We start from the raw sequence: 24818 nt of genomic DNA on the forward strand, positions 1-24818 counted from the left end.
AAGCATGTGGCTTTTCCCAAGTCAGCAGGCCTGAACATCCAGAAGCTGATGCTGATGGATAGGCACAGAACTGAGATGATTTCCAAAGATGTCTTGCAGTTCTGCAGCACATTGGAGGAGAGTGTGGGAAACCCTCTGCTCACTGGGGATCTCAGTCACTCACGGGAAAGTGTCATCACTTGATCAGAGCAGTTTTTGCAATAGCATATTATAGGTTTGAAGCTTGAATCAATTAATTTTATTTCATGATTACATATTTTCACATGTCTGCATTGTGTGATAGTAAGGACATAGGACTGACGGTGCAAAGACTTATAATGATGTATCTTAAAGTGGCCATTCCAAGCCTTGTTTTGAAGGAAATTGATAAAGCTTGACAAATGTCGACACACTCAGCACCTTTGAAACATAAACCAAACGTAGGTTTAATTTTAAAATTAGGTTCTTTTGAAAATACTGTGCTTTTATTTTCTCTCAATATTGAAACTATCAGTTTAGAAGCAAACGTATACTGTAATGATAAAATCTAGGCTATATGACTTATATACTGTAAATTTAGTGAATGTCCAAAGTCTAAATGGTCCTAAATATAAGAATATTGATGTGCAGACTTTTCAGTTACAAATCTTGCAGGTTTTGATGATGTGTAAATAAGCTTTTTCTCTCATTTTAGGGACCAGTAGCAATGAGAGTTGCAAAACTGGCTATCAATCAGGGAATGGAGGTAAGGATCTGCACTTTCTGTGAGAGTAGGACGGAAGTCAGGTTGGCAACAGTTGTACTGTGCTGACATTCTTTTCCTAGTACTGTTTTTGCTTTAGCATTGTGTAGTCTTTCGAAGTCTATTTGGTCAAAACTTTCTAAAGAAAGAAATGTGATTTTTTTTATGTGTCAGACTCCTGAGATGCCGATTTCTGTAACAAGGCTTAGTAACCTCAAGAGTAGTGTATTCTGCTAATTATTAATAACAGAAAGTAAACATAAACTACTATGAGCAAATTGTGTTTCAAATCCCAGGTGGGAAAAATTATCAAAATCATACTCTGTCAAGTCTGTCAAACTCTCAGTGTTTAGTAACTAATAAAGGCTGAAGGGCATATTATTTATTTTTAATAGTTTAATGGCAGTGTTAAAATTGTACCTGGAGCCTCATTTCATGTTTGATTCTGATTGCCACTCCATTGCCACACTATTGACCTAGCTCTGAAGCTCATTTAAAATCCCTCCTGGACATGTGTTTTACTTTAGGTATACATATCCTAATGCTGAGTTCAACAGGTCTGTTCATAAAGTTAGGCTATGCACCAGGACACCTTGTAGCTGAATCTGGTACAAGGGAAACAGGACCATACCATGTGCAGCGTCTGAATCCAAGAAGATGTATTTGTCCTTTTTTCTTAAAAGTCACAAAAGCAACCAGCAAGTTCTGCAAAGCATAACACCAGCAAGTGGTGGCCTGAAAACCAAACTCAGATGCCACTGCACAGAGAGTATTTTAGGTTTCCACAGCAAATAATGGTGGAATTTAAGATTTATTTCAATACCTAAGGCTCAAAATGTTACAAACTAAGTTATCTCACTACCAGACACAGTGGATTGAAAGGTCAAAATAATGGTGTTTATAGAATTAGGATGATAAGGTTAGATGTACTCTGAATGATCACCTCTAGTACAATGCTGAGGCCCAAGACAAGATCTACTGTATCAAAGCCAGTCAAGGCAAATGGTCATCCAAGCTGTTGTTACAGAACTACCATGGCACAGATGACATGGCATCCTTTGATAGCTCATCCTGCAACTTAGCTCCCCTTGAAACCTGCTTGTGGTGCATAGCCATAGTCCTTCCAGTGGTCAAGCAGAGAGCTAGTGAATTCTGCAACATCTGGTGCTTAAGACAGATGGAGAAATAGTGATGCCAAAATTCAGCCTTTTCAGCTGTTCAGGGCAGTTCACAAAGAAACTAAATGTATTAAAAATAGATGATGATGATGATGATGATGATGATGATGATGATGATGATGATGATGCAGGATAGACATGGGCCTCTTTATTTTTCTGTTTTAAATACTTTTGAACTTGAATCTGTGTTTATTTTGTGGCACACTATCCTGTTCTTATATGACATTAGGAAGATATTTTGTTTCAGAAAAAAATTAAGTAATCATGCAACGCATCTTTTCCCCTGTAGTAAATGAAATTATTATAAATGTGCAGGTAGCTAATGGTTTGTACCTAACCACATGACTTTTAATAAAAAGCAGACTTTTTTACCGTATTGCATGCTAGTTATATTTCCAAATCAGGAGTCTGTTACTAACCACTCTTACCACATGTCAGTGTAGCATTTCTATGTTAAAGTAGTGTAGAAGATCTTTGCAGAAGTATTTTAGTATGTGTCATATTACAACATAATATTTATGTTAGCTGTGAGGAAATAATGTATAATAAATTTTAAAAAATAATTTTAAAAACCAGTGTACTCTTTTCCACAGGTTGACTTAGTAACAGGTTTAGCGATTGAAGAAGCTTGTTATGCTCAGGTATGTAAATATGATTACATGAAAAAAACAGAAAACAAGCTTTGTTGATGCCTGTTATGAAACATGCAGAAATCCAACTAAAAATTGCTCTGTGATTTCATCTGCAAACTTTTTGGCATTTTATTTATATTTCCATCTATATTTTGTATATATTTTGTCTGATTTTGTAAGGAATTTAAGGGGAGAAGGTGCAGTTCAGGACAATAACACAGCCATACTGTTAGGGTGAAGATAGTGAAGGAGTACCAGCCATACATCTAGCCAGTCATACACTACCATGCCAGTCCAAAGACTGCCTTGCTTTTGCTTTGTTTTGGTTTAACATGAAATAATACAAAGGACACTTCACTAATATGATGTCAATAATGGCATATGTGCTAACCAATCAAAATTTGAGACAAACCTCTTTGCCAGTGAAAAATGGGAATGATATGTTTGAGATTATATATTCTTGGACTTCAAGTCAAGTTTTCTTGATGGAAATAAAAGCATCAGCACTATATGCTTATTTAAGATGTGATAATCAGATTCATAACCTTCTTCCCCCTCCCTAAAACCTAAAATGAACCAAACAATGAAAACCCGAAGAAACCCAAACCTCTCTTTCTCCTTGACCCATCCTCCCCACCACACCCCCCAAAAAAAGAAAAGAAAACAAACAAACCTCAAACCCTAGAGAATTTTTTTAACTCATCTGTTTGGAGAAAAGGTACTCCTTTCCATCCCAAATTGTTTATCAACCTTTTGTCATGCCCTTGAAGTGTCTGATATATTCCTATATCTGACTAGATAGTTTTAATCTTTCTGCTGTATTATAATTTTTCTGATGCATCTTGGATGCATCGAAGAACTGGGATTTGTATGAAAATGTCTTTCTTGTAATTGTTTTTGGTGTCTATAATGAATTGTTATTCTGCTCATTGCAGACTATCCCAACAAAAGATAGAATTGAAGGCCTTCTTGCATTTAAGGAGAAGAGACCTCCTCGCTACAAGGGAGAATAAAAGAATCTGATGCCTTTAAAATACAGGGGGATAAAAGTACTTCTATGAGGACCATTAAGGTGCACTTTGCATCTGCACCTGAAATATCACAATCACCAAAGTAACAGCAAATCATACAGATGTTACAACATTTTGAATGTGTCCATATTTACACAAAGCCAAGACAGAAATGTGTGTCAGGTCATGCTCATTACAGTTTCTGATGGTTGATCTGTGTATTGGCAAAGTCACAGGTTCATGCAGCATTTTAAAAATTTCACATGTATGAAACATACCATTCCACAATTGAAAAAGCTCTGTAATTCTTTACATAGACAAAATGTATCTGTGATGTTAAGCATAAATCTGCTATATCATTTTATTAAAACAAAAGCAACTACTGAACACCAAAAAGAAGAAATTGTACCAAATATGCATTTAAATTATTCTGCATATCAGTAAAAATTATATTTGAGTATTCTATCAGAATATCTATATTATTAATAAAGCTGGGGGAAATGAAAAGGATTATAATTCAGAAAATGTTAAGCTTTGTTTATCTTACTTACTAAGCAACATGAAATTCACTTTAGCACTTAATGGTGTCCTTTTGATAAAGTTGTTGCCATTATATTAATTTAATTGTATTAAATGATGACATTTTTGAGGCCAGCCTTTAATTATACATTCTTGTATGTTAAACCTGTCTTTGTCCTGCTTTTTTCCAACATATCATCTGATCAGCACTGTAATGGAATTTTATTTCACTTGTTGCAGTTATTTTAAATTTTTGATGATTGTATTAAAGATGGCTGTGCGGGGATATGACCAATGTGCTGTAATAGAACCTAGAATTATCTTAATCTCCAGAATATTCCTTTTGCAAGTTTTATGAATGTATATTTATATACAACAGGGATGATGTTAAAAGGTTCTTTATTTTGTGGTGGCCTCAGAGTTCTTTTCATACATTGCAAGAGAAATGCAGTAGGTTTCAAGGTAAGAAAACTTGTGATTCATACTGTGTATTTGCAGTGGACACAGCATATACAGAAAATGTCTGGAAATAACCTTGTAGAAAGTATTTTTGTTAATTTGACTGGAAAATAAACATGGCTTAGCAGTCCAAGGCTGTCTTTTTATATGGAAACAAATTTATTCATGCTGGGTTACCATTGGCTCATGAAACTTGTGCATGCTCTGCCATTTCTGCAACATTAGCTATGGTCACTGTCCATATCTATGATGATAAAGAATCTCATCAACATGAAATGACAAGAACTCATTTAAATTCATATTTAGACATATCATTACATGTAAATTGATTATAACCAGTAGAGCTCACATTTTGTTGACTGGTAAACTTGCTGAGTCGATCATTTCTTGCACAATAATTTGCAAATAAAGTACTGGTACTTGTTTTGATAGTTATATAAAGCCTAGAGGGTCATTTTCTCGTGTTTTTGAAATTCTAACATGTCATTTTCATTTTTACTGACTACAAAATAATTATGTTAATAGGAAAAAAAATACTAAGCATATGCAGACGGGTTTCGGTTGCATAACTTTGATATACAGTCTGGCTATTGAGCTGCCTCTGTTTCTACCAAGCACTGATTAAGTAGCTTCTGTGAATGTCTATTTAAAAATATCTAATAACTTTAAATACTGTGGCATATGACTGTGTAGATTTATGCCTTTAACTAGTAGTTTTGATCTCAGAAAATAATTTTGCTGTCACAGTGGTCTCTGTATTCCTTTTCTCAGGAGAAGATAGTGTCATATCATAGCAATTTGAGTTCCTTCTTTGAAGTCAACAGTTGGAATATTATTACAAAGTGAGTATCAGTAGGACAGTTTTTAAAGGTACTTTGGAATGATGTTGAAGTCATTCTGGAGGAAAAATATTTTAGCAAAAGATATGGTAGTCACTTACTGTCTCATTTATTAAGTGATGTGTTTTAATGGCAACAGTACTCATAATTAGTAGTAGTATTAGAACTCTGCTTCAATGAGAGGGTTATTTGTAACAAAAATGCTCTTATAAAGGCTGGTTTTTCCTTATGAAAGGTATGATCTGGCAAATCTTCCTTAAAACACTTAGGCTCAACTCTTTCAGTTCCTGGTAAGGCCATGCTTTTCTCCACAATGCCTCATGGATGAGTGAGCCCTGGTCTCTGCTGGTTTTCTGAAAGATTGTCTCCTGGTCCCTAGACATAAGCAGCTTTTTCTTCTCCTCCTGCTGAGCTCAGGTGAATAGTGAGTTTTTCTGCACTCCAGTGAGCTGGATATTGAAAAGTTATAACACAGGTAGGTCCATTATCCATTATTAGTTATCAGCAGATAGCTTCTTGGCATTTGTATGTTCCACTTACTGGATTGCCTAGAAATTCTCAGTTTCATGAAGAAATTAATGTGTGACTTTATATAACACATACAATTTTAGCTTTTAATGTAGCACGCTGCTTATATTTTCAACAGTACTGAAGTAACTCACATTCTTAGTAGTTTTACTAAATTTCTGGATAAAATTTTCATGATTGTCTGTGTGGCTGTCATCGGTTCAGTGCTTTTGAGTAGCTCATGTGTAATGAAAAAAAGGTGTTTTATTTATTCTAAGATTATGTAATTAAGTGTTAAGTGCTTTTGGAGATGTTTTCAATGGAACCTTTTTATGACATTTGCAGTCATTGCTGCCCAGTTATTTTTGAAATTCTGTCCATCTATGTGAAATTAGTCATAGTTCTCCATTAAGGTTCATGTCAATGCTTTTCTAGAACTGCTTTTAACTATGCATTTAGAGTAGTAAACATTAGGATCATTCTCAACTGCTGCATATTTTACTCAGTCATTGTTCTTTGATGCATTTAATCATAGTCACATTTGTTGAAGAGATCACCACAGGAGAGGGCAAAATATTATGCTACTCAGAATCTGGTTTTCAGAGACTTAGGGAGTAAAGTAAGAGGTTTTAGCACTAGTGTCACTTCATATACCAAACCCAACTCATAGATGCAATGTGAAGAGTAGCTGAAATCTTAATTTATCACTGCATAGTCTTTACTTATGCCTTTTTCATGCAAGAAAATCCCTGAATAGATGTCTGCTGAGATTACAGAGGCAATTTTTTTTTACAGATTTAAAAAAATGTACTTTAAAAATATTGTTGTTCATTTGAGTGGTGTGCATTGAACAAGATGTGCTTTCATGTGTCATTTGTGGAATTTTAGCCTTGCTCTTGAACCTAAAGGCACTGCTGAAAAGCTATAGGGCTGCATTGTCTACTGAGGCTGATACAGTCTGTGTACTTAAGCTGTGATAAAGTTCATGATGATGTGGTTAAAATGTTCTTTTTCTGCACACTTTTAGGCAGAGAGCTGTCTCCCAAAAATGAGAAGAAGAAAAATGTCAAGCAGATAAACCAAAAGAAGAATTGTTCTCAGCTAAAGGTAATAAAATTTCTCTTGTCTACTTTAGGGGATTAGAATGACTTTTTTTTCTATTTGTGGCTTTTTTCCTGCTGGCTTTTCTTTCTTCTAAATCTCAGACATGAATGTGCAGGGAGCACTTTTGAAACTTTCTATGTGTTCTTTTCACTTTAAGAACATTAGTACTTTTTAAGCAAAGTTAGTAGAGTTTAAGAAATTTCCCTGTAAGGTGTTTGAAAGATGTAATCAGAAATTACTGAGTTGCCACTAAAGATTAGATTATATGCCCTTTTTATTGTAGATTTAAATCATGCTCTGTTTCAGCCTTGGAACAGAGTTGAATAGAAATTTCTGTAGTTAAGCAGAGTGTGCTGTGTTTACACAATGTGTTCACTATGCTTCATAATATATATGTATGTATACTGGCATGTCATATGCATGCATGTGTATGTGTGTATTTATGTGTGTACATGTAAATAAAATTATCCAGACTGTCAGGCAAGATCAAATCAATCCCTCAGGATGTGATACTACTATTCTGCTTCAGGAAGTTTTAAATTTGTTTGTGCAAGAGCACAACCAGCAGAACAGCCAGTGTGGGCCCTACACAGCACGTACCATGACAGCTACAAGTGGGCATACTTACCATGTGTTCTATAGCACAGAAATTCTGCTGCAGAAGCAGCAGGCGAGTAGTGAGGGTATGCATGTGTGTTACTGTGTATCTGGTCATGTACATAGTGTGTAGTTCAAGTCTAGAATAAATGTAGTAGGAATTAAAGTGAGTTCTTAAGTTTCAACAAAGGTGTGGCATCCAGATAGCACATTCCTCCCAGTGCTATAATATCATTTGCTCCTGCAGTTTGGAGAGGCCTGCAGCAATCATGAGTAGCTCATTAATCAGCCACTGTCACAGATTATAAGATCAGTGTCTACCCTCTTTAAATAAGTCTAGACTTAGATTTTATCTTCAGCTTTTATCTAGTAGATAATTCTTCCAAGGACACTCATTCACATGGGAAGAAATATGAAGTATGTTAAAAGAATTTATTACAGAGGGTGTGAACATTCTGTGACAAAGCTAACTCCTAGTATTCCAAAGTATTTGTAATACTTGAGTTGAAAATAGTATGTTAACCCTGTAAGGCATAGTCTGTGCATGTAATAAACTCTTCAAAGTTCTGGCTAGTGAGTACTATCCTTTGATTGTAATTTCTGAAGCATATGCTAATAAAGCCTTTGTAACAATAACAAGCTGAGAATATGGTGAAGTTTTCTTGTTGCATAATATAACCAGTTTCAGAAGAACATGAAAAGTTTGTTATTTTTGTAAGGAACTTATACATAAAATTGTTGCTTCTTTATTCTGGCAACTGCTAATTGATTTAACATTTTCCCTTAAGCATAAGGGACTTTGTGATATCATCTTTGGCTCAATTCTTTCTAGTATGTTAAAAATTCTGAAGCCAGTTGTAATTTTTTTTAAATGTGTCTCTTCCATGCAGCTTAGAAAGACAAAGTTAAAAAATATAATTGTGAGGATATAGTTGTAAAGGTTGTGTTTTTCCGACACATAAATGTTAATAATACATCTGTAGGCTTGTGTGAAAAGAGTTTGACTCTCCATCTTTTGTGCAAGAAGTCTTTATTGCTGGGACTGTTGTCTTCAAAGCTGAAGTATTTTTGGAAATGCATGTGAGTATCTTGAGCTAGTGACCCCTGAAGGTGAATGGTTCATGTTGTCCTGTAGTTACCCTCTTTTGACCACTCTATCCAAGTAGGGGTGAAAGGAGGAGAGAGCCAGGGAGCATGCTTCTAAGAAGCAGTGGGTCTTGGAAGAGTGTATACTAAAGAGGTTTTGTAGGGTGGGTTCAGGCTGCATTCTTAGGTCACAGCTAATTTCAACACAGTCATTTCTAGTATCTTCATGAGCAATACCACAAACTAGATCTTTCTGTATTAGTTGGTTACAACATCTGAGTTCTGTACCCAAAAGACTAGTAGAGATTGTAACCTCCAAACATGATTCCTAGAGTGTCTGTATAATATATGAAAGGAGGTGGGAGCCACAAAAACAGCATAACGGAAAGGATTCTGTCTAAGTTACTAGATCGTAAATGAACACATGGACATGGGTTTTTTTCTACTTCGGGTGGAATGAAGTTCCTGTCTCCGTTTTGGGTTTTACAAATCTTATCTGACATTGGTCCTTTTTTGAAAAAGGGAAGGGGATATGCTATGGCAGTTCCATCTGTATAGCTGCTCAGTAGTTGAAGGACTCATGAAACAGCAAAGCAACTCAAGTTTCTTCTCTCTCCTTTCACTTAATTGACCTGAGCCAAACTTTCCTACAGTAGTGACCTGTTCACTGGATTCTTTGAAATGACACATGATGAAATTTCTCTAATTACTTATTCTACAAGTTAATTTATTGGGATGTAGAGATAATGACATCTACCTAATAGTTTGTAGAGGTAAGGCCTGTCTTGCAGTTCCTTCATGCAGCAAGTATCACCCTGGTTTTATGATACTGTAGCAAGGATGGAGACCTGCTCACTTTCCTATTGTCCCCAGCATTTTCTTTGTTCAGACTCCTGTCTACTAAACATGAAGATCCTTAATGGGTCAGACTCTTTAGAAGATGTAGAAGGTTTAATTCATTCATCCCAAAAGGCCTTGGACACAGCACTTCGTATGTTCAGTTGCCTAATACTGTCACTTCCTGATGCAAAATCTCAGCAGGAATTTTGAGAATCTAAATTTTGGGCTAGGACACCTATGTTGCTGTACAGAGATATCTTAGTTTTGTAATTGTGCTTCCAGTCAGCTTTACTCTTCAGGATTCCTAGTTAAGCTTGAAAATACTTCCTCAGTGTAAGCAAGAGATATCAGAAGTCACTTTTCAGACATTGGTACCATATCATGGATCACATAATGGAACTGAGTTACTGGTAACAGGTGATAATACTCATAGATACTGGCTATCCCTATCTGTACCAGCTTTTCAAAGTAGAAAAGGCAGTCATGAGTGAGAGAGAAGGAAACCCTGGCAAGTGAGAGGAGGAATGATGTTGGAGCAACAGTGGTATAGCTACAGTTGGCTGTGCTAAAAAAGTAGTATGAAGCTGGTTATTGCAACTCAGTAGCCTGATTCTGCCAACAGACACAAAATGGCTGTGTACAGGACAGAGCTTTTGATCCACACTCTGTGTGTGTGTGTGTGTGTGTATGCATGCACAGTATATAAAATACATGTACGTGTATCCACTCTTCTTTTAGCACATAGTTTACATAGTTTTTAAGGTTATTCATAGAAGCTTTTAAATCACTGATTCAATTTTTCGAATAGCTCACTCAAACCACATCCCCACAGGTATGTGTGTTTAGAGTTACAAAAACATTTTGCCCTATACATGTTTTTATATTTTGTATAATTACAGCATATTTATCTGAAGTATTTCGCAAGTATAGTTTTGTGTAATACTGGTAGGAGATTAAGTAATAGCTGCTTACTAGTACTATTGCACAAGAACATCAAATGTAATAATGATGTTCTGAGATTTGAGGTACCAAGCATGCTTTTGGCTACTTTGCTCCTGTGACCTTTATGCTCTTCTGGTTAATACAGCAGTCCTGTAACGATGCACATGTTTTCCTTTACACAAATGCCAGTAACCACTTGAGCAGGGCACTTGGTTCCAGTTTTGATGGGCGGTGCCTGTAATGGACAACGGTAGTGTATCCAAGCCAAGTTGGCTATCTTTGTGCTTTACAGTGCCAAAAACTTCAAAGCTTCTTCCTTTTAGAACTCTAAAGCAATACAAGTTTGTGTTTCTTCATATCATCAAACTTAATTATTGGCAATAAGCAAATGCTGGCAGGAGCGGCACATCACATGGCTCCGTTTCTGCTTTAGAAAAGGTCAGCATATGGCATAAACACTTTGCTGTATTATGCAGCCTTGTACTCTGATCACATAACACATGCTTGAGAAAGCATTATGCAATGTTAGACTCACTGATTAATGACTGCTTGCACAAGAAGTTTTTCATTACCCCAAATGCTAGCATCCTGGGAATGATTAACTTTGTGACATAACTCTCATCACATAAATATGGAAGATTCAAACATAGCCTCAAAATAACGTGTTTCAGAAATAACTGAACACTTTCCTGCTTAGTACTGTGTACACTATTTGATTAACAACTGCTTTAAACCTTCAGAGTTGAATAGAAAAGCCTATTTGTGAGAACTGAAAACAAGATTTATTACTGGGGTTTAAAGTTTTACCCAAGATGAATTTTTGCACACAGCAGCATCTCATTTGCAATGTTTTTCCTCTGCTTGTGTAAGTTTGAATTTCCTGAGAAAAATCTGTGCCAACTATTTTCAGTTCAGCCAGTGAGTTAAACAGAACAAGTCAAATCTAGCCCTTATTCAGACCAGCAACTGCTGGTGTATGTAAAATGACTCAGTCCAGTGTGTTCAGTCGTACAGTACATACAGTTGTATGCTTAAATCAGCACAGTGATAGCTCATTAAGTTCACAATAATTGCCGATGTTTCTGCAGGCAGAGTTAGAAAGCAGAATGTGGTCCCAAATGAAGTGTCTTGCAAACTTACAGCCTGAACATTGCTACACATTCATATCTAACATTTTCATATTCTATTGATTAACCATTCCATTTTCAAATTATGCAGATTCCTGTGTTAAAAAGCATGACAGTACATCACTCATATTATCATCTTCAGGATGTACAGAAGAGGAAAAGCCTATAAAAAGAAATGTTCCTTGCCATATTCCCTCACATATGAAGATTCATCCCTGTTTTTGAAGTAATTGCTACAAGTTATCTATGTTTCAACAGCTTTATTAAGGAGAAAGTTGGTTTGCCTGCTTGGAAATTCAAGATCAGTGTTCACAAGGAAATATCTATATTAAACTCCCACTTACTAATTTGCCTTTAAATGTCAGACTAAAAAAAAAAAAAGGAGACATCTGCTTTTTTATGATTCTCTCTCCTTTGAGTAATTCTGCTCATGAACTGCCACACTAAATAAAGCTACTTAAAGTCCTTGTAATAGGGAGGATGGTTTAGGATGTCACCACATTAATGCATCTGTGCCATGTCTTCAGAATTAATCTGCATTGAGAAAAAGTACAGAAGGTAAACATTGACCTTCAATATGTTTACTTTATTTTTTGCCTTTTCCTGCATTCCAACTCCTGCAAGCAGTAGCAAAGGCTAAAGGAAATGGCCTCTGACTAAGCATTAGCTACCAGTGTGCCCTCATTATAGCTGAGGGCTCTTATTCTCGCCTAGCCTACGTGCAGAGCCAGCTACTCTTTCAGCTGTGATGACGAAATGCCATGCATTTCTTCCTGGAATAGTACGCAGATAAGAGGCCACTTGTTATGCTGAGGTTTCAGATGAACTCCACTAAGGGTTTCAAAACACTCTGTCACAATTATATCAGGTTTCTTTAGCAACCAATTCATTTCAGACACTTTTAAGATAAAAAGGGAAGAGATGTTAGTTTATTTTCCCTTGTGGTTTCACTGTTTAAACTTTTACAGGATATGACTGGATAGTTCATGCATGGCCTGAATTTATTAATTTTAAAGAAAAGTAGATCAAAATGGATCTGTTTCTCTCTTGAAATTCACATTATTTGTAGTCCCCTATGTGTACCTATAACTTCAGAGAAGAAACAGAAAGTCTCATGACTGTGATATGCTGCTTGAACAGTCCTGCTGTGCAGACTCAATTCCTGAGTGCCTTGAACTTATTCAGGGTCCAGCAAAAGCAGAGAGTTTTGAGAAACTTGCAGCACCAAAGGTTAATCCTTGCTCCTGGAGTTGGGTTCAGATTCTTGAACATAGGTGCATAGTATGAGCCCACTTGGCCTAAGTGTTACTTAGAAGTGGTGGGAGAACCTGTTTGTGAGATCATCTTGCAGCCTTGGCACACATTTAGGTGATTCCATGCACTTACAAAAGCAACTTCAGTGGAATAGAACAAATCATAAAAGTGCCCCAACTGTAAAAAAAAGAGGAATCTCTGAAGTGTTTGTTTCAAACCAGGTAATACCATTAGAACCAGCAATAACTGTATGCTATTGAAGAAAGGAATAAATTGTCTGGAATGGATCCTATGCAGGTTAAATAGCTTTCTTTGCTCAGCCACAGACTAATGAAACATTTAGAATCTGTGATATGCCCTATTTCCATTATATCTGAATGGCACTTTAGATAGATTGAGTCAGTAGGAGGAAGAGTCTTACGATGATAAATCTTGAGTAAATCACAACCTTCATATTAAATAAGTATTTAATATGAAAAAATCTAACCCAACCCAAAGTGGCATCCCTCTTTTATCACTTCCCCTGCAATTCTCAACGTTTACTAGTATCTCATTAACTGGGAACTAAAGGCTCAATTAAATTTCCTTTTAAGACAACAAAATTTTCTTTTTCCATTTACATAATGGAATTTGGATCTGGTCTTGCTTCTGTAATCTTATTCCTTTAATGCTTTCCAAATAAATGTGTAATTCCCAATGAGATCACTAGGAATCTTGGCTATTCATAATCTGTTCTATTTTTTCTGCAACTGTTCTTCAGTAAAGGGGGTCCCCTTTGAAAATGTGAAAAAGCGTCCAAGGAACACTAAAGTTTTCAAACCCACTGCTTGCCTTAATTACTCTTTTCTTCCCTTTCTTGGAAAAGTTCCTTTCTTTAGTTACTGACTACTGACTCAGAAAAAAAATAAGAACAAATTTCCCTCACAAATAAAATGTTTCTCAATTGTTTACTAGAAATAGAGGATTCTTGCACATTACTCTGAAGAATTCCTGTCCCTGCCAAAGTAGGATATATCAACAAAGCATATGTTTCTCTGTGATTTTCCTGCTCTCTTTTTGTCAAAATGTTAGCCTTAATGCTGTTGCTACAGTGGCCACTAGCAGGCCTTTTAAGTTTCATTTCACAAAAATTATAATCCACCAAGTATAAACACGAATAATGGACATCTTGTTTGAACTGTTGCTGTTGTGAACTTTGATTTTAAGTAACTACAATAAGACAAACCTGTTAAAAAATGGTACTTGTTAAATACTACTTCCAAAATATCTTCATTTTGTAAACATGTTGGTTTATAACATATCATATGTGTCATTTAAAGTATCCTGCAGTGTCTTATCTCATTTTATATTTTAGAAGATTTAGTCTTATTCTCTGAAAAAGACATTGCTTTTTAAATGGAATATCATGGGGGAAAAAACCAAACCAAACTACCTTTCTTGAAAATGATACTAAAAAGGTAAGTGCTCTTCTGTGGTTCAAAACATGGAAATGTTTTAAACTGAAATTACTGCAAATGTAAGTTTGTCATCTTTACTGAAATCACAGAACTAGGGAGCACCGTCCCACCAGCCCATATACTAGTAATACTCATTTTCTCTTCTTTGGCCTTTACCACCTTCTGACCATTCTTTCATACAATCTCTGCTCCCACTTCCCTGATATTCCCAGCTGAGGGGAGGGGATATGTGCCATCTAGCCTTGGGTATGTGCTGTTTTTGTCTGGAGCCCTCTCAGAAAGTGTGATGACCAAGTTGCGGGAACTTTAATTCAGAAAGGAAGTGGAACGGGCACTTTAGCATGAGCCTTTTTTCATTCATCAAACCACTTTTAATGGAAAACTAATGGATCCTCCTTTTCCACCTTTTTCAAGCTCACTTTACATTGTGTAAGATTCAAAAGATACAAGGGTAAGGACCAACTGATAGCAATAGTACCATGTTGTTTTCTAAGGCTATTGGTGCATGGGTAGAGCATAGGAGATGGGGTTTTGACTTGTTGGGCAGTCAGTCATCCGAGCTGTCAGGGCCACAAATGCTGAGGATGGGGAAACTGCTGACAGGCTTCAGCCAGTGAGCAAGTGTTCGCATCCAGAGCCATTTTGAACTGACATAGTGATTCATTGTTAGCAGGATCCAAACTAGCTGGATGCAAACAAGCTCAGATTTCTTTACACACATTTGCAAGTAATGCTAACATGCTAATTGCAGAATAGCTCTAATGGACATTAAAAAAAAAAAAAGCCCCTGTGAAATAGGATAGTTCCCACCTTAACTAAATCAAAGTTAAAGAAAGAAATGGGGAGAGCCTTTATTGTGCTGTAAATATCAGCAGCTTTACTCTAAGTCATAAAAGCAATAGCAATAGCATTTGCTAGTCAGTCATTCATGACTGGAATGTATACAGTTTATGCTGGTGATAACTGATAAATAGGTGTATTGAACACTTACAGGGGTGTTGTGACCCTCCAGTATTGTTTGATGAAATAAAAAATGTTTACAAGTAGCATGTGACTTTCAATCTTGCTGTGAAAGATCTGAGAGTTGCAAGTAGGCTTTTTATGCCTATTATCTATTCTTCAGAGAATTATTTAATTTCTAGAAGCAGATGGTGATTTTTAAGCCCATTTCTATTTTGGTGTACTTTAAAAATGGAAAAGAAGACCTAAAAATAGACCTAAGTTACCATATCCAGCAAAAAAAAATACGTTGTCAGCTCTTTACTCTGCTGTGCTGAAAACAAATCTGTCAGCAATTTCTTTGGGTTAAAGTATCTAAGCACTGTGGGGGGAGCAATTTTTGTAGTTCTCTGGTGGGTTTTGGTTTGGTTGGTTGGTGGCTTTTTTTAAAAGAAAGCATTTAAAGTGGTTTTGTAAAAGAGTCCATTTAATGCTTTACATATCAAAAAATTACCATCTGCTGTTATAAAAGACACTCTACCAAATTGATGAAACCTACACTCCAGTTAATGTTGTGGATCAACTGCATGAATTAGACTTTAGAGTCTGAATCAGTCTGAAATCAACATCTTCAGGTCTGCTGGAACAGACATTTAAAAACAGCCCATTTTCTGTAATTACCAAAATGAAAATGAGAGTGACAGTTATTCATGCAGAAAAAAAAAAGCACTGGTAATGCATCTGAGTCAAACAGGTCTCTTGTGCTTGCTTTATAATTTAATACATTTCTTGTATTAAAAGTGTTGTGTGACAGTTACTGAATGGGAAAGGAATAAGACTTTTGGATTCCCTGTGCACCTACGGGTGATTGACATAACAAGAGACTGACAGTATAGTATTTTCATAAGTATTTTTAGTATTGGTTGATTTTGGCATAACTCTTGGCATGAGAACAAAATGTAAGGGTTCAGGTAAAAGAATGTGGTATCTGTTATCTCTATAACTCATGAATATATTCTAAAAGGATGGATACAGAAAACCAAAACCAGGTCTCTAAGGCAGGTATTTAATTTTAGTGACCTCAATGCAAAATATTTTGATGGGCAGCATTTGTGTCTGAGGTACAGCTCCTTAGAGTCAAATCCTGTGAAATATTAAGAATTCTTATTCTCTTTTGGAGATTGGCAATATCAATAATTTCCCAGATTAGTGCTGTGAATGCTCACTTCCTATCTGGAGGGGCTCAGATAGATGTAATTGTGCATCATCCCTGCTGACAGCATCAACTCCTTTCCATTGACTCTTGAGGAGGCCCCATAGTTTGGTCCTCATTCACACATGTTACATGCTTACAGCAAGCAGTGTGGCACTTCTTTCTCAGAGTTCAGCATATGTTCCATAGCAGACCTTTCTTCAAGGCTCCTGAACTTCAGTTTTAATGTTCAGTTGGAAAAGCTCTCTCTGTAAGTATATTATCTGTAATGTTGGCAACCGTGGCGCTGCAGTGTGGGATCCACTGGACTGGAAACCAGTTTGACTGAAGTACTCCTGGAGAGAAGCTCTGGAGCATGCAGGCTGTCATGTAAAGGAAAGGTGGGAGAAGAGCCTCTAATACATGTTCTGTTGTGGTGCACTGAAGAGCACACCTACCTCCTGTGTAGGTGTGTGCTGAAGACCCTGAACTCTACCCTGACCAATGGCTTCAGCTTTCAGATCCATCTTACACTGCCCAGCACTGAGTGTACAGTGCAGTATGAGATCCTACCCACAAGAGCCTGATGCTGCTTGCTACAAGGACAGGTAGATTGTATATGCAGGACACCCACAAAGTGTGCTAGGGTCATGCAAGTGCTGTAGGATTACAGACCATTTCAAGGAATGGTCATATCTGGTAAGGTATGTATGATGTACATATGTATATGTACAAATGTATATGTAGATGCTCTGGTGTCAGTTTGTTGCTCTGTGTTTCAGATTTATAACTGTGTGATAAGTGGTGCCACACACATCTGTGCGTTTGCTTATGTTGTGGAGTCACACTGCGGCCTGGCCTGGATTTGGCCCTGTGCAGAACCCTAGAATTGGATGGGACAGACTGTGAGCTAGGGGGGGAAACAGAAATACAGGGAAACATTCAGATTTCTTTTTAGAGTGGTGAGCTAGTAAAATTTTGTTCTAAGAAAACCCTTCTCTACCTTTTAATCTTGCACAGGTTTAACACTTTTTGACCACAATTATCATTGTCTCAGTATTATCTTCTGAGACTGAGTCTGAACCTTCTTATTATCTTCCTTATCCTCCAAAAACTGATATTTCTGTTGTCTGTCCATGCAGTACCAAATTAATTTCTTGCTCACACCAACTCTTTGGTGAGTATTAAAAGACTACCTTTCCTACACAGATTTGCTATCCCACAATTCTGAGATGAGAGAATCCGTGGGATGATGGAAAGTGTGAAAAAATGCCTGATGCTGCCACGACAGGCATGTGATTAACTGTGATGCTTGTGCTGAGGCAATAAGCAGGCTGGTGCTTAATTCCACTGAGGGTTAACTTCCCTAGGCACAACCATATGGTCTGTGAAGATTTTGAGATAAACTTTTGGTTATGCAGTCAGCCGCTGTCTTGCTAGAATTAAAGAGGAAGATGAAGTGTGAAACTGCTTTTCATATGAATATTGTCATTCAGATCACCTTAACCTGATGATGATCTTAGGAGTAGGAAAGAAGTCACTAAACAAACAATTATGTTCTTGGAAGTAGGATTTGCTTTAGAAACATGAATATTTGGCAAGTTTCTACATTTTTCTCTTCAAGTTGATTTAAAAGCTGAGTAAAAGAATCAAAATCAAAGTTGAGGATATTGAGTTGCCCTGGCCTAGCTGGAGTCAACAAGATTTACATGTCTTTGTAGAAGAGAAGGAAGAAGTTCTACCTCCCTAAAAAAAAGGCACAAATACTGGGTTTTAAGATTTAAAGGGGTTTTCATTTGAAGAGAACAGGAAATGAGCAGAAATTAAACTACACAAACTTTATTGTATCTAGTATTTTTTTGTAAAAGGATGTAGACTGATGATGGGTTAGTTCTTTTGTGTGTTTATCTGTGTGCATCTATACAAGCACAAGGATATGTAAGTGCTTTTCAACAGCTCCAAGTCTCCACTATCTCCAGGTTAGTATCTCCAGGTGCATGTAAGTCAGCTGAATCCTACAGCCTTAGTTGCATAACTCAGACATATTACAAAATATTACCACACCAAGATCGTTTACAGTATTTCATAACAAAAAGAAATACTATTACAGAACATTTTTACCCTTAAGGGAAAACTACTACTTATTTAAAACATTGTCTGTATGTGTGCTTGTATTTGTTGTGTGGGGGTACATGAACCTTATTATGGAAAAACGTAGGGGTGGATTAAAGCAGGATCCATGGGATACAGCCCCAAGGTCAGAGGAGTTTCAACAGACAAGAATGTCAGAAGCTATGCAGGAAGCACCAGCATGGTTGATTATAATGGGCTTATTGGGCTGATGTTGACCACTTAAGTTGAGGGGAAATAATCTCTTTTGAAGGAAAGGCAGCTGTGTGAAAGATTGTAATAGGTGTGGTCAGAGGACTTTGGTGAAGAGCAAATATTTGGGTCTCCAAGTGAAATCCAGACATGGGTGTTAAACCTGCATTCTCTAGACTGCAAGTGGATTGCTGGCTTCTGATAAAAATTAATTCAGTTACCTGTCTCCTCTGTTCAAATCCATATTTGTTTCTTGCTGTAAGGCAATAGTACAATTACTTGGCTACTGCCTATGCCTTTCCTTCTTGGCAATTTTTTCAGTGTATGAAATTTGGGTAGTGTTTTTTTTTTTTTTCATGACTTGTGAGAGGACCTATGTTCTTGTTCCTGCTGGTATGATTGTTTCCATACCTCACTGACTGACCTCAGGTGGGTGTCCCAGTTTCCTTCTCATGTAGGCTCCTTTTTTTCCGCATGTGTTCATGCATGTCCCACACCCATACCAATGATTTGCTGGTCACTAGTGCAATTTCAATGGTTTTGAAAATTCGGCCCTTTAGGCTGAGGCACCACTCAGGATGCTTTCCTGTGAAATGAAGACCTACAGCACTTCAGGAAAAGAGGCGGTGACTTATGATTATCCCATATCCAGGGTAAAACACATATCACTTGCAGCTGTGCTGAAAAACAAAGTGAAGAAAGTGGTGGCTATTACTTTTAAACACCAGCCTGACCCAATGACTGGAGTATACTGACATGTGTCAGACTCAACCTCTTCAGGAGCTAATAGGAGGAGCACCTGGCTGCTATGTGTTAAGCGCTTGGGCATGAATGAGGTGTCTAATCAGCTTGGTTGAGACAGTTTTAAGTTATTCTGGAGTGCAGAATCCAACACAATCCTGTAAGGGCTCAGGCTCATGGACCAGACTAGGACTGAGCATTTTGGGTTTTTTAGTTCTGAGGATTTTAACTTAGATACCTAGCCCTCTTGTACCTGAGAGTCAGAATTTGCTTGAACAAATAGGATTTGCAAAATACTGGTTTTTATACACATTTAGGCCAAATTCTTTTATAGAATAGGGCTTATTTCTCAATATCCTGGCTCCCCAGAGAAGTGGTCACAGCATCAAGCCTATCTGAGTTCAAAATGTTTTCGGACAACGCTTTCTGGTACATGGTGTGATTTATTCTTGGGTTGTCCTACATAGGGCTGGAAGTTGGACTCAGTGATCCTGATGGGTCCCTTCCAACTCAGCATATTTTGTGATTCTATGATCCTAATGGGATGGAATATGAGATACAAAAGACTATCTGCAAAGTACAAGGAACTCTGCTAGAAGGTGAAAATGATGGTGTACAGGTAGAAATGTAGCACATTGTGGCAATGGACCCTAAAGATTTTTAAGGTAAAATGTGCATGTGGTCTGAAAAATAATTTTTCTAAGTGCCTTTTAGGGCTTTTTATTCTTCTCTCCAGAATTTTACATTAATACCGTGAAACTAAAAAATAAACCCCAAAAAAACTAACCAACAAAGAATCTCCTACAAATGATACTTGGGATCTTCTATCCCTCTGTCCTTCTTGGGACTCTTTATCCTCTGCCATTCTTGGGACCTTCTATCCCTTTCAAGGAAAGCACAAGGGAGTCTTTGCAGAGGGCAAACCAAGCTCTGGGTGGCAGCCAAGAGGACACGGTCCACAATCTCCCTTTCATGGTTCCACTGCCTTAAATTCTCACCTGCTGAGCTGGAACGGGGGAGTTAGCTTGATGGAATGGAAACTTCACTGTTAGTCAGAGGAGTTCCCCTCACAGGTCAGGAAGTCCCTTTTTGGTCAGGTGTCATAAGGCAAACTGGGAGTAAATGTGTGTTCTGCTGCCGTCTTTCTCCTCCAGCTGAATTGTCTGTTGAGAAAGGGGTCTTTATGGTATGTTGGTTCAGCCTAGAGCTTAACAAGTGAAGCTAGAAATCAGGATACACAAGATGTTTCTGAGCTTGCTGTGGCATTGCATATGCAAAAAAGACTAATACCCCAGGCTGACAAGTCTTAATTCCTGTGTGCCATCTTGAGGCTTTCTAATTCAAAGGAAAGTAGTAAGTATTGCTTTTGCAGGGCTGTGCTGGGAAATAGTTTGTGCTTGTGCACATTTACTTGTTTCCGCATAACACAGGCTTCTTGTGAAATACATCAGAAGAGATTATTATACAACTGCACAACTCAAAGTCCTACGTGATTTTGTGGCAGCTAGCACCATCCTAGTATTTTCCACACCTCTGTTCTATATCCTCCATCCATTACTACTTTGTGGGTCCCCATATACCCTTTCTCCCAGGTGCCCCCACATCTCAGCTGCCTGCAAGGCAATTTTTGACTGACTGTCCACACAAAGACAGGGGGCTTCCATCTGTCTGACCATGTAGGACATAATTTCACTCTGTAGAGGTGGATCAAAGTTCTAACTTGATGTACTGACCTGTTTGTCTTTCAAGCCTGGTATATCTCATCTGACTTTCTACACTTACCTTAAACACAAGCATACCTCTGCAGATAGGAGAGAAGCCAAAAACTCCAGAATTGGTCAAATTACCCAGAGCTACTAACAGAGGAGTCTTTATAATGAACTTGAAATTGCAATTGCATCTGGTAGTCAGCTGGGATTAATTTATGAGTGATTGAAGGGAGCTAGAGATGCAGCAGCTGAGAGAGGTCTTGCTTATGTAGTACATATGATGTACCAGCATATACCCACTTCATTATCATTTCTCTGAGTAGGCTTCCCTTACAGTATTCTTTGAACTGACTTGTAGGGCTGCACTTGTCAACTGTTTCAGTTATCAATAGATGGCACCTTTTTGTACAATCGTTTGTATTATCAGAGTTTTCATCCTTGAAAATGAGAATATAATAGGTGTATATATTAAAAAATGTCACATGATATACCAGCTGTCTATGGGGCAATGCATATATGCCTGTGTCTATTAAGTAGCTGTAAAGTCAGAATTCACAAACTATTGCTGTTCTTTCGTTATCCAAGTCCTTTTATATTGGAATTCTGATGAACTCACAGCTAAAATTTACTCCCCAGATTATAAAAAGGGTGAAAATAGTTCTTGTGCCAGTTTGTAGCTGTATGTTACTAGGCTTCTATTACTGGCTTAGGGTAGCACAGCAGAAAATAGACCCATCTGTGCTTACATGCTAAGCAAACACTGTTTCACAGAAAATTTTTATCAAACTATAGATGGGTTTCTGTTGTCATTGTTCCTCAGTTGCAGCCTCTCTGCGCAACTCAGCAATTCCACAAGTAGCTCTAGGCTGTGTGGCATTGCTTAAGCAGCTAGCAGTACTCTGAAGAGTATCCTGTATCTTGGGTACATGGGTCTCATTTATACCTCTTCATTCTACATAAAGGGTCTGTTTAAACAGCATAAATGCTCTGTGGGACAGTGTTTGATAGTCTTAGCAGGTATCAGTGACTTTAATATCTGACATGGCTTAACATTAAGAATTAATGTTAAGCCATTTAACATTAATTAGTGTTAATTAAGATATTTATTTAAGATATATATATATCTTAAATATAGCACTAAAATTTTCAAAAGAATGGGCACAAGCATTCTTCAGGTGAGCACTGTGTACTGAGGTGATGATTAAAGAAAGGAGTTATGTGTAATTCTGTGAAATACATGTGCAAAACCTACTACATTTATGTATGTTTAGAATGTCTCTATTACATATAGACATTAATATGTCATTAATGTGGTCATTTATGTACCTGTGTGCTTATCATATCCTGACTTTTCAGCTACCTCATTAGGACCAGGAAGTGAATTTGGCCATAATGTGTGACATGTCTGTATAATTGCTGAGCCCAACATCTTCCATCAACACCAAGGCTGGCAATACCAGAGTCATTCTAGCTTTGAAGAGCAGCTCTGCTAGTGTGGCACAGCCCTACCTCTGGGACTGGATGAACAAATTCCTGTCATTATCCTTTTGGGCTTGTCTGCTTGAGAAGGGTGCCCAGCAGTGATGCTTTTTGATCAGGAATTGATCTACCTAATTTGGCTGGATTTGAACAGCAGAGACCTTGTGTGTATGATTTACTAAATTCCAGCTATTTGGCTTCACTTAGAATTACTTTTCTCAGAGCTATGGTGTCTGTCTTCTGACTTGGGCCAATCATATAACATTTAGCATTTGTAATTGTGATGTCAGCTCATTTTTACTCAAATTACAGCCTCAGTAAAATCCCAATGCATAATCTGGAAGCTGGACTGTCATTTTCAGATAAAGCATCCTTTTGCCCACAGTAAATATGGAATACAAAATTTCTGAGTTGTTGTCCGTTTCCTTCTTCAGTCATCATTGCTTCTTTGCACACGTGTAGTCATACAATGAATAAAATGATACTCCTGTTCTTTATCCTACTGCTCAGAAGGAAGGAAGATCAGGAAGTTGGGAAGAACTGGTGAAGAATACAGGGAAAAATCCCCATCTTTGACTTGAATCAGTGGCATAAACTATCTGGTTTGAATTTGTTGTTTCTTGCCTGTCCCTAAAAATAGAATCTGGGTGTAGTGGTGGTGGTACTTTCTGAAAGTAGAGTCTGTACTTCCTAAAAATAAAGTTAATTTATCAGTGTAAGCACTATGGAGTACCAGCATATAATCTTCTCCATCTCCAGCGGAATTCAGAACTCCTTGTCATTGGTCAGGAGGAAGTTGTGAAACCAAACTTGATATATTTAGCAGATTTCAGTAAAATAGATTCTTGTAAAACTGAATTTTGCCCTCTCTGACAGGGCATTTTTGTCTTTGTCCTTTATCATGTTGTTTGAAAGACCGAATGCAGGAAATAAATTGGTTTAGTTATCTATGACACTATTGAAAGACAACAGTTGAATGGAAATCCAGATATACTGAAACAGTATTAATTGTACATGCACAATATTCTGGCTTGTGTTAGTTATTCAAAATGTTTCCTTCTTTGAAAATGCAAACACTGAAAAATTTTCATTAAGCAAAACCTTAATCATGATTTGACTTTATGTGACTTGACAAACTGTGGAAATAAAATTAACCACCCACTTGGTAGGACTGGAACTTTTCTTCTGCTTTATTTTATTCCTCAGAATTAAAAAGTATCTTGAGATCTGAAAGTTTATTTATATGACTTCTGACCGGACAAAATGGGTAGATTTAAGATTTGAGGATAGGTCACCTGTCCTTAGATTTGTCACCGTATTTCTTTCAGCTCTTCCATGTGTCTTTCTCAGCAATAGTATTGTTAGTGTCAGTCAAGCTGGATTTGTCTGCGATTACGCACTTAAGTTATATTAATAGAAAGATTTTGTTTGTTTGTTTGTTGTAGCTAACAAGATTATGTAATTTCTGGACCTGATCTGTGTGGCCACAGTGTATCATAAATGACTCATGTAAAACTGTGTTGCAGTGCTAGAGGTTTCTGATACATGTAACAACTTGCTTAAAGCATGTTAAAGCAGTCAGCAGTACAAAGTAGAAACTGGCCTCCGTCTGGTTCCCCAGAATGGAATATTTTGCAGTGGTTTTGTTATTGAAATATGGTTCCTCAGGTTTTTAGTGATAGATCTTTAGCAAAACATTGTCTTGGTGTTGCTGCTGCCCAGCATGGTGTACTGCCCCTGGCTCAACCTGACCCTGCAGTGACCCAAAGTAGAAGGCAGAGTCGTACAGCAGCTGACATTGTGTGATACCTGGGAGTCTTTCCTGAAACCAAACCTAGGCTAGTTTTCAGTTTTGAAGGAGACTTTGCTCTAGCACCAGAAGCTAGTGGAGTCCACGAATGTAGTTGTTCTTCACCTTCTCAGTGTTAAATGAGACTAACTTGAAGGCAGGGGACCTGCTGATTCTGTCTTAGGCTCTCTTCCAGAGCAGACAGAACTGGTTCCTGAATGCTGTCTGTCTCTGTGGCTGAGGCAGTAGTGCAGGCAGATTTTTGGGTTACCAGTGTGCTGGAAACCTGTACATCAAAGCTGATGTACTGGCAACAGTTTAAAACTGAAGTCTGGCCTTCTATGAGAATCTGAAAATCAGGGTTGCTTTGATTGT

The 24818-nt window shown here is 37.4% G+C and overlaps 1 protein-coding gene across 11 annotated transcripts in view; it reads left to right on the forward strand.

The window, feature by feature from the left end:
* Positions 1-24818, forward strand: part of AUH (AU RNA binding methylglutaconyl-CoA hydratase) — a 149514-nt gene that overhangs the window by 110037 nt on the left and 14659 nt on the right. For 8 of the 11 annotated variants that reach the window (XR_015281089.1, XR_015281088.1, XR_015281086.1 and 5 more), the window contains 5 exons: positions 674-724; positions 2493-2540; positions 3467-4522; positions 5291-5361; positions 6893-6972. Coding sequence is in view for 3 of the 11 variants with exons in the window: in XM_023944929.2 (XP_023800697.2) it covers positions 674-724; positions 2493-2540; positions 3467-3544 (177 nt within the window). In the remaining 8 variants the exon portion in view is untranslated. Of the gene's footprint in view, positions 1-673; positions 725-2492; positions 2541-3466; positions 4653-5290; positions 5362-6892; positions 6973-24818 lie in introns of those variants that run through there. The other 3 variants (XM_023944929.2, XM_086869384.1, XM_086869382.1) reach the window with 1 other exon arrangement.

The sequence above is a fragment of the Cyanistes caeruleus genome, chromosome Z (genome assembly GCF_971803275.1).
Source record: "Cyanistes caeruleus chromosome Z, bCyaCae1.hap1.1, whole genome shotgun sequence".
Taxonomy (NCBI): Eukaryota; Metazoa; Chordata; class Aves; order Passeriformes; family Paridae; genus Cyanistes; species Cyanistes caeruleus.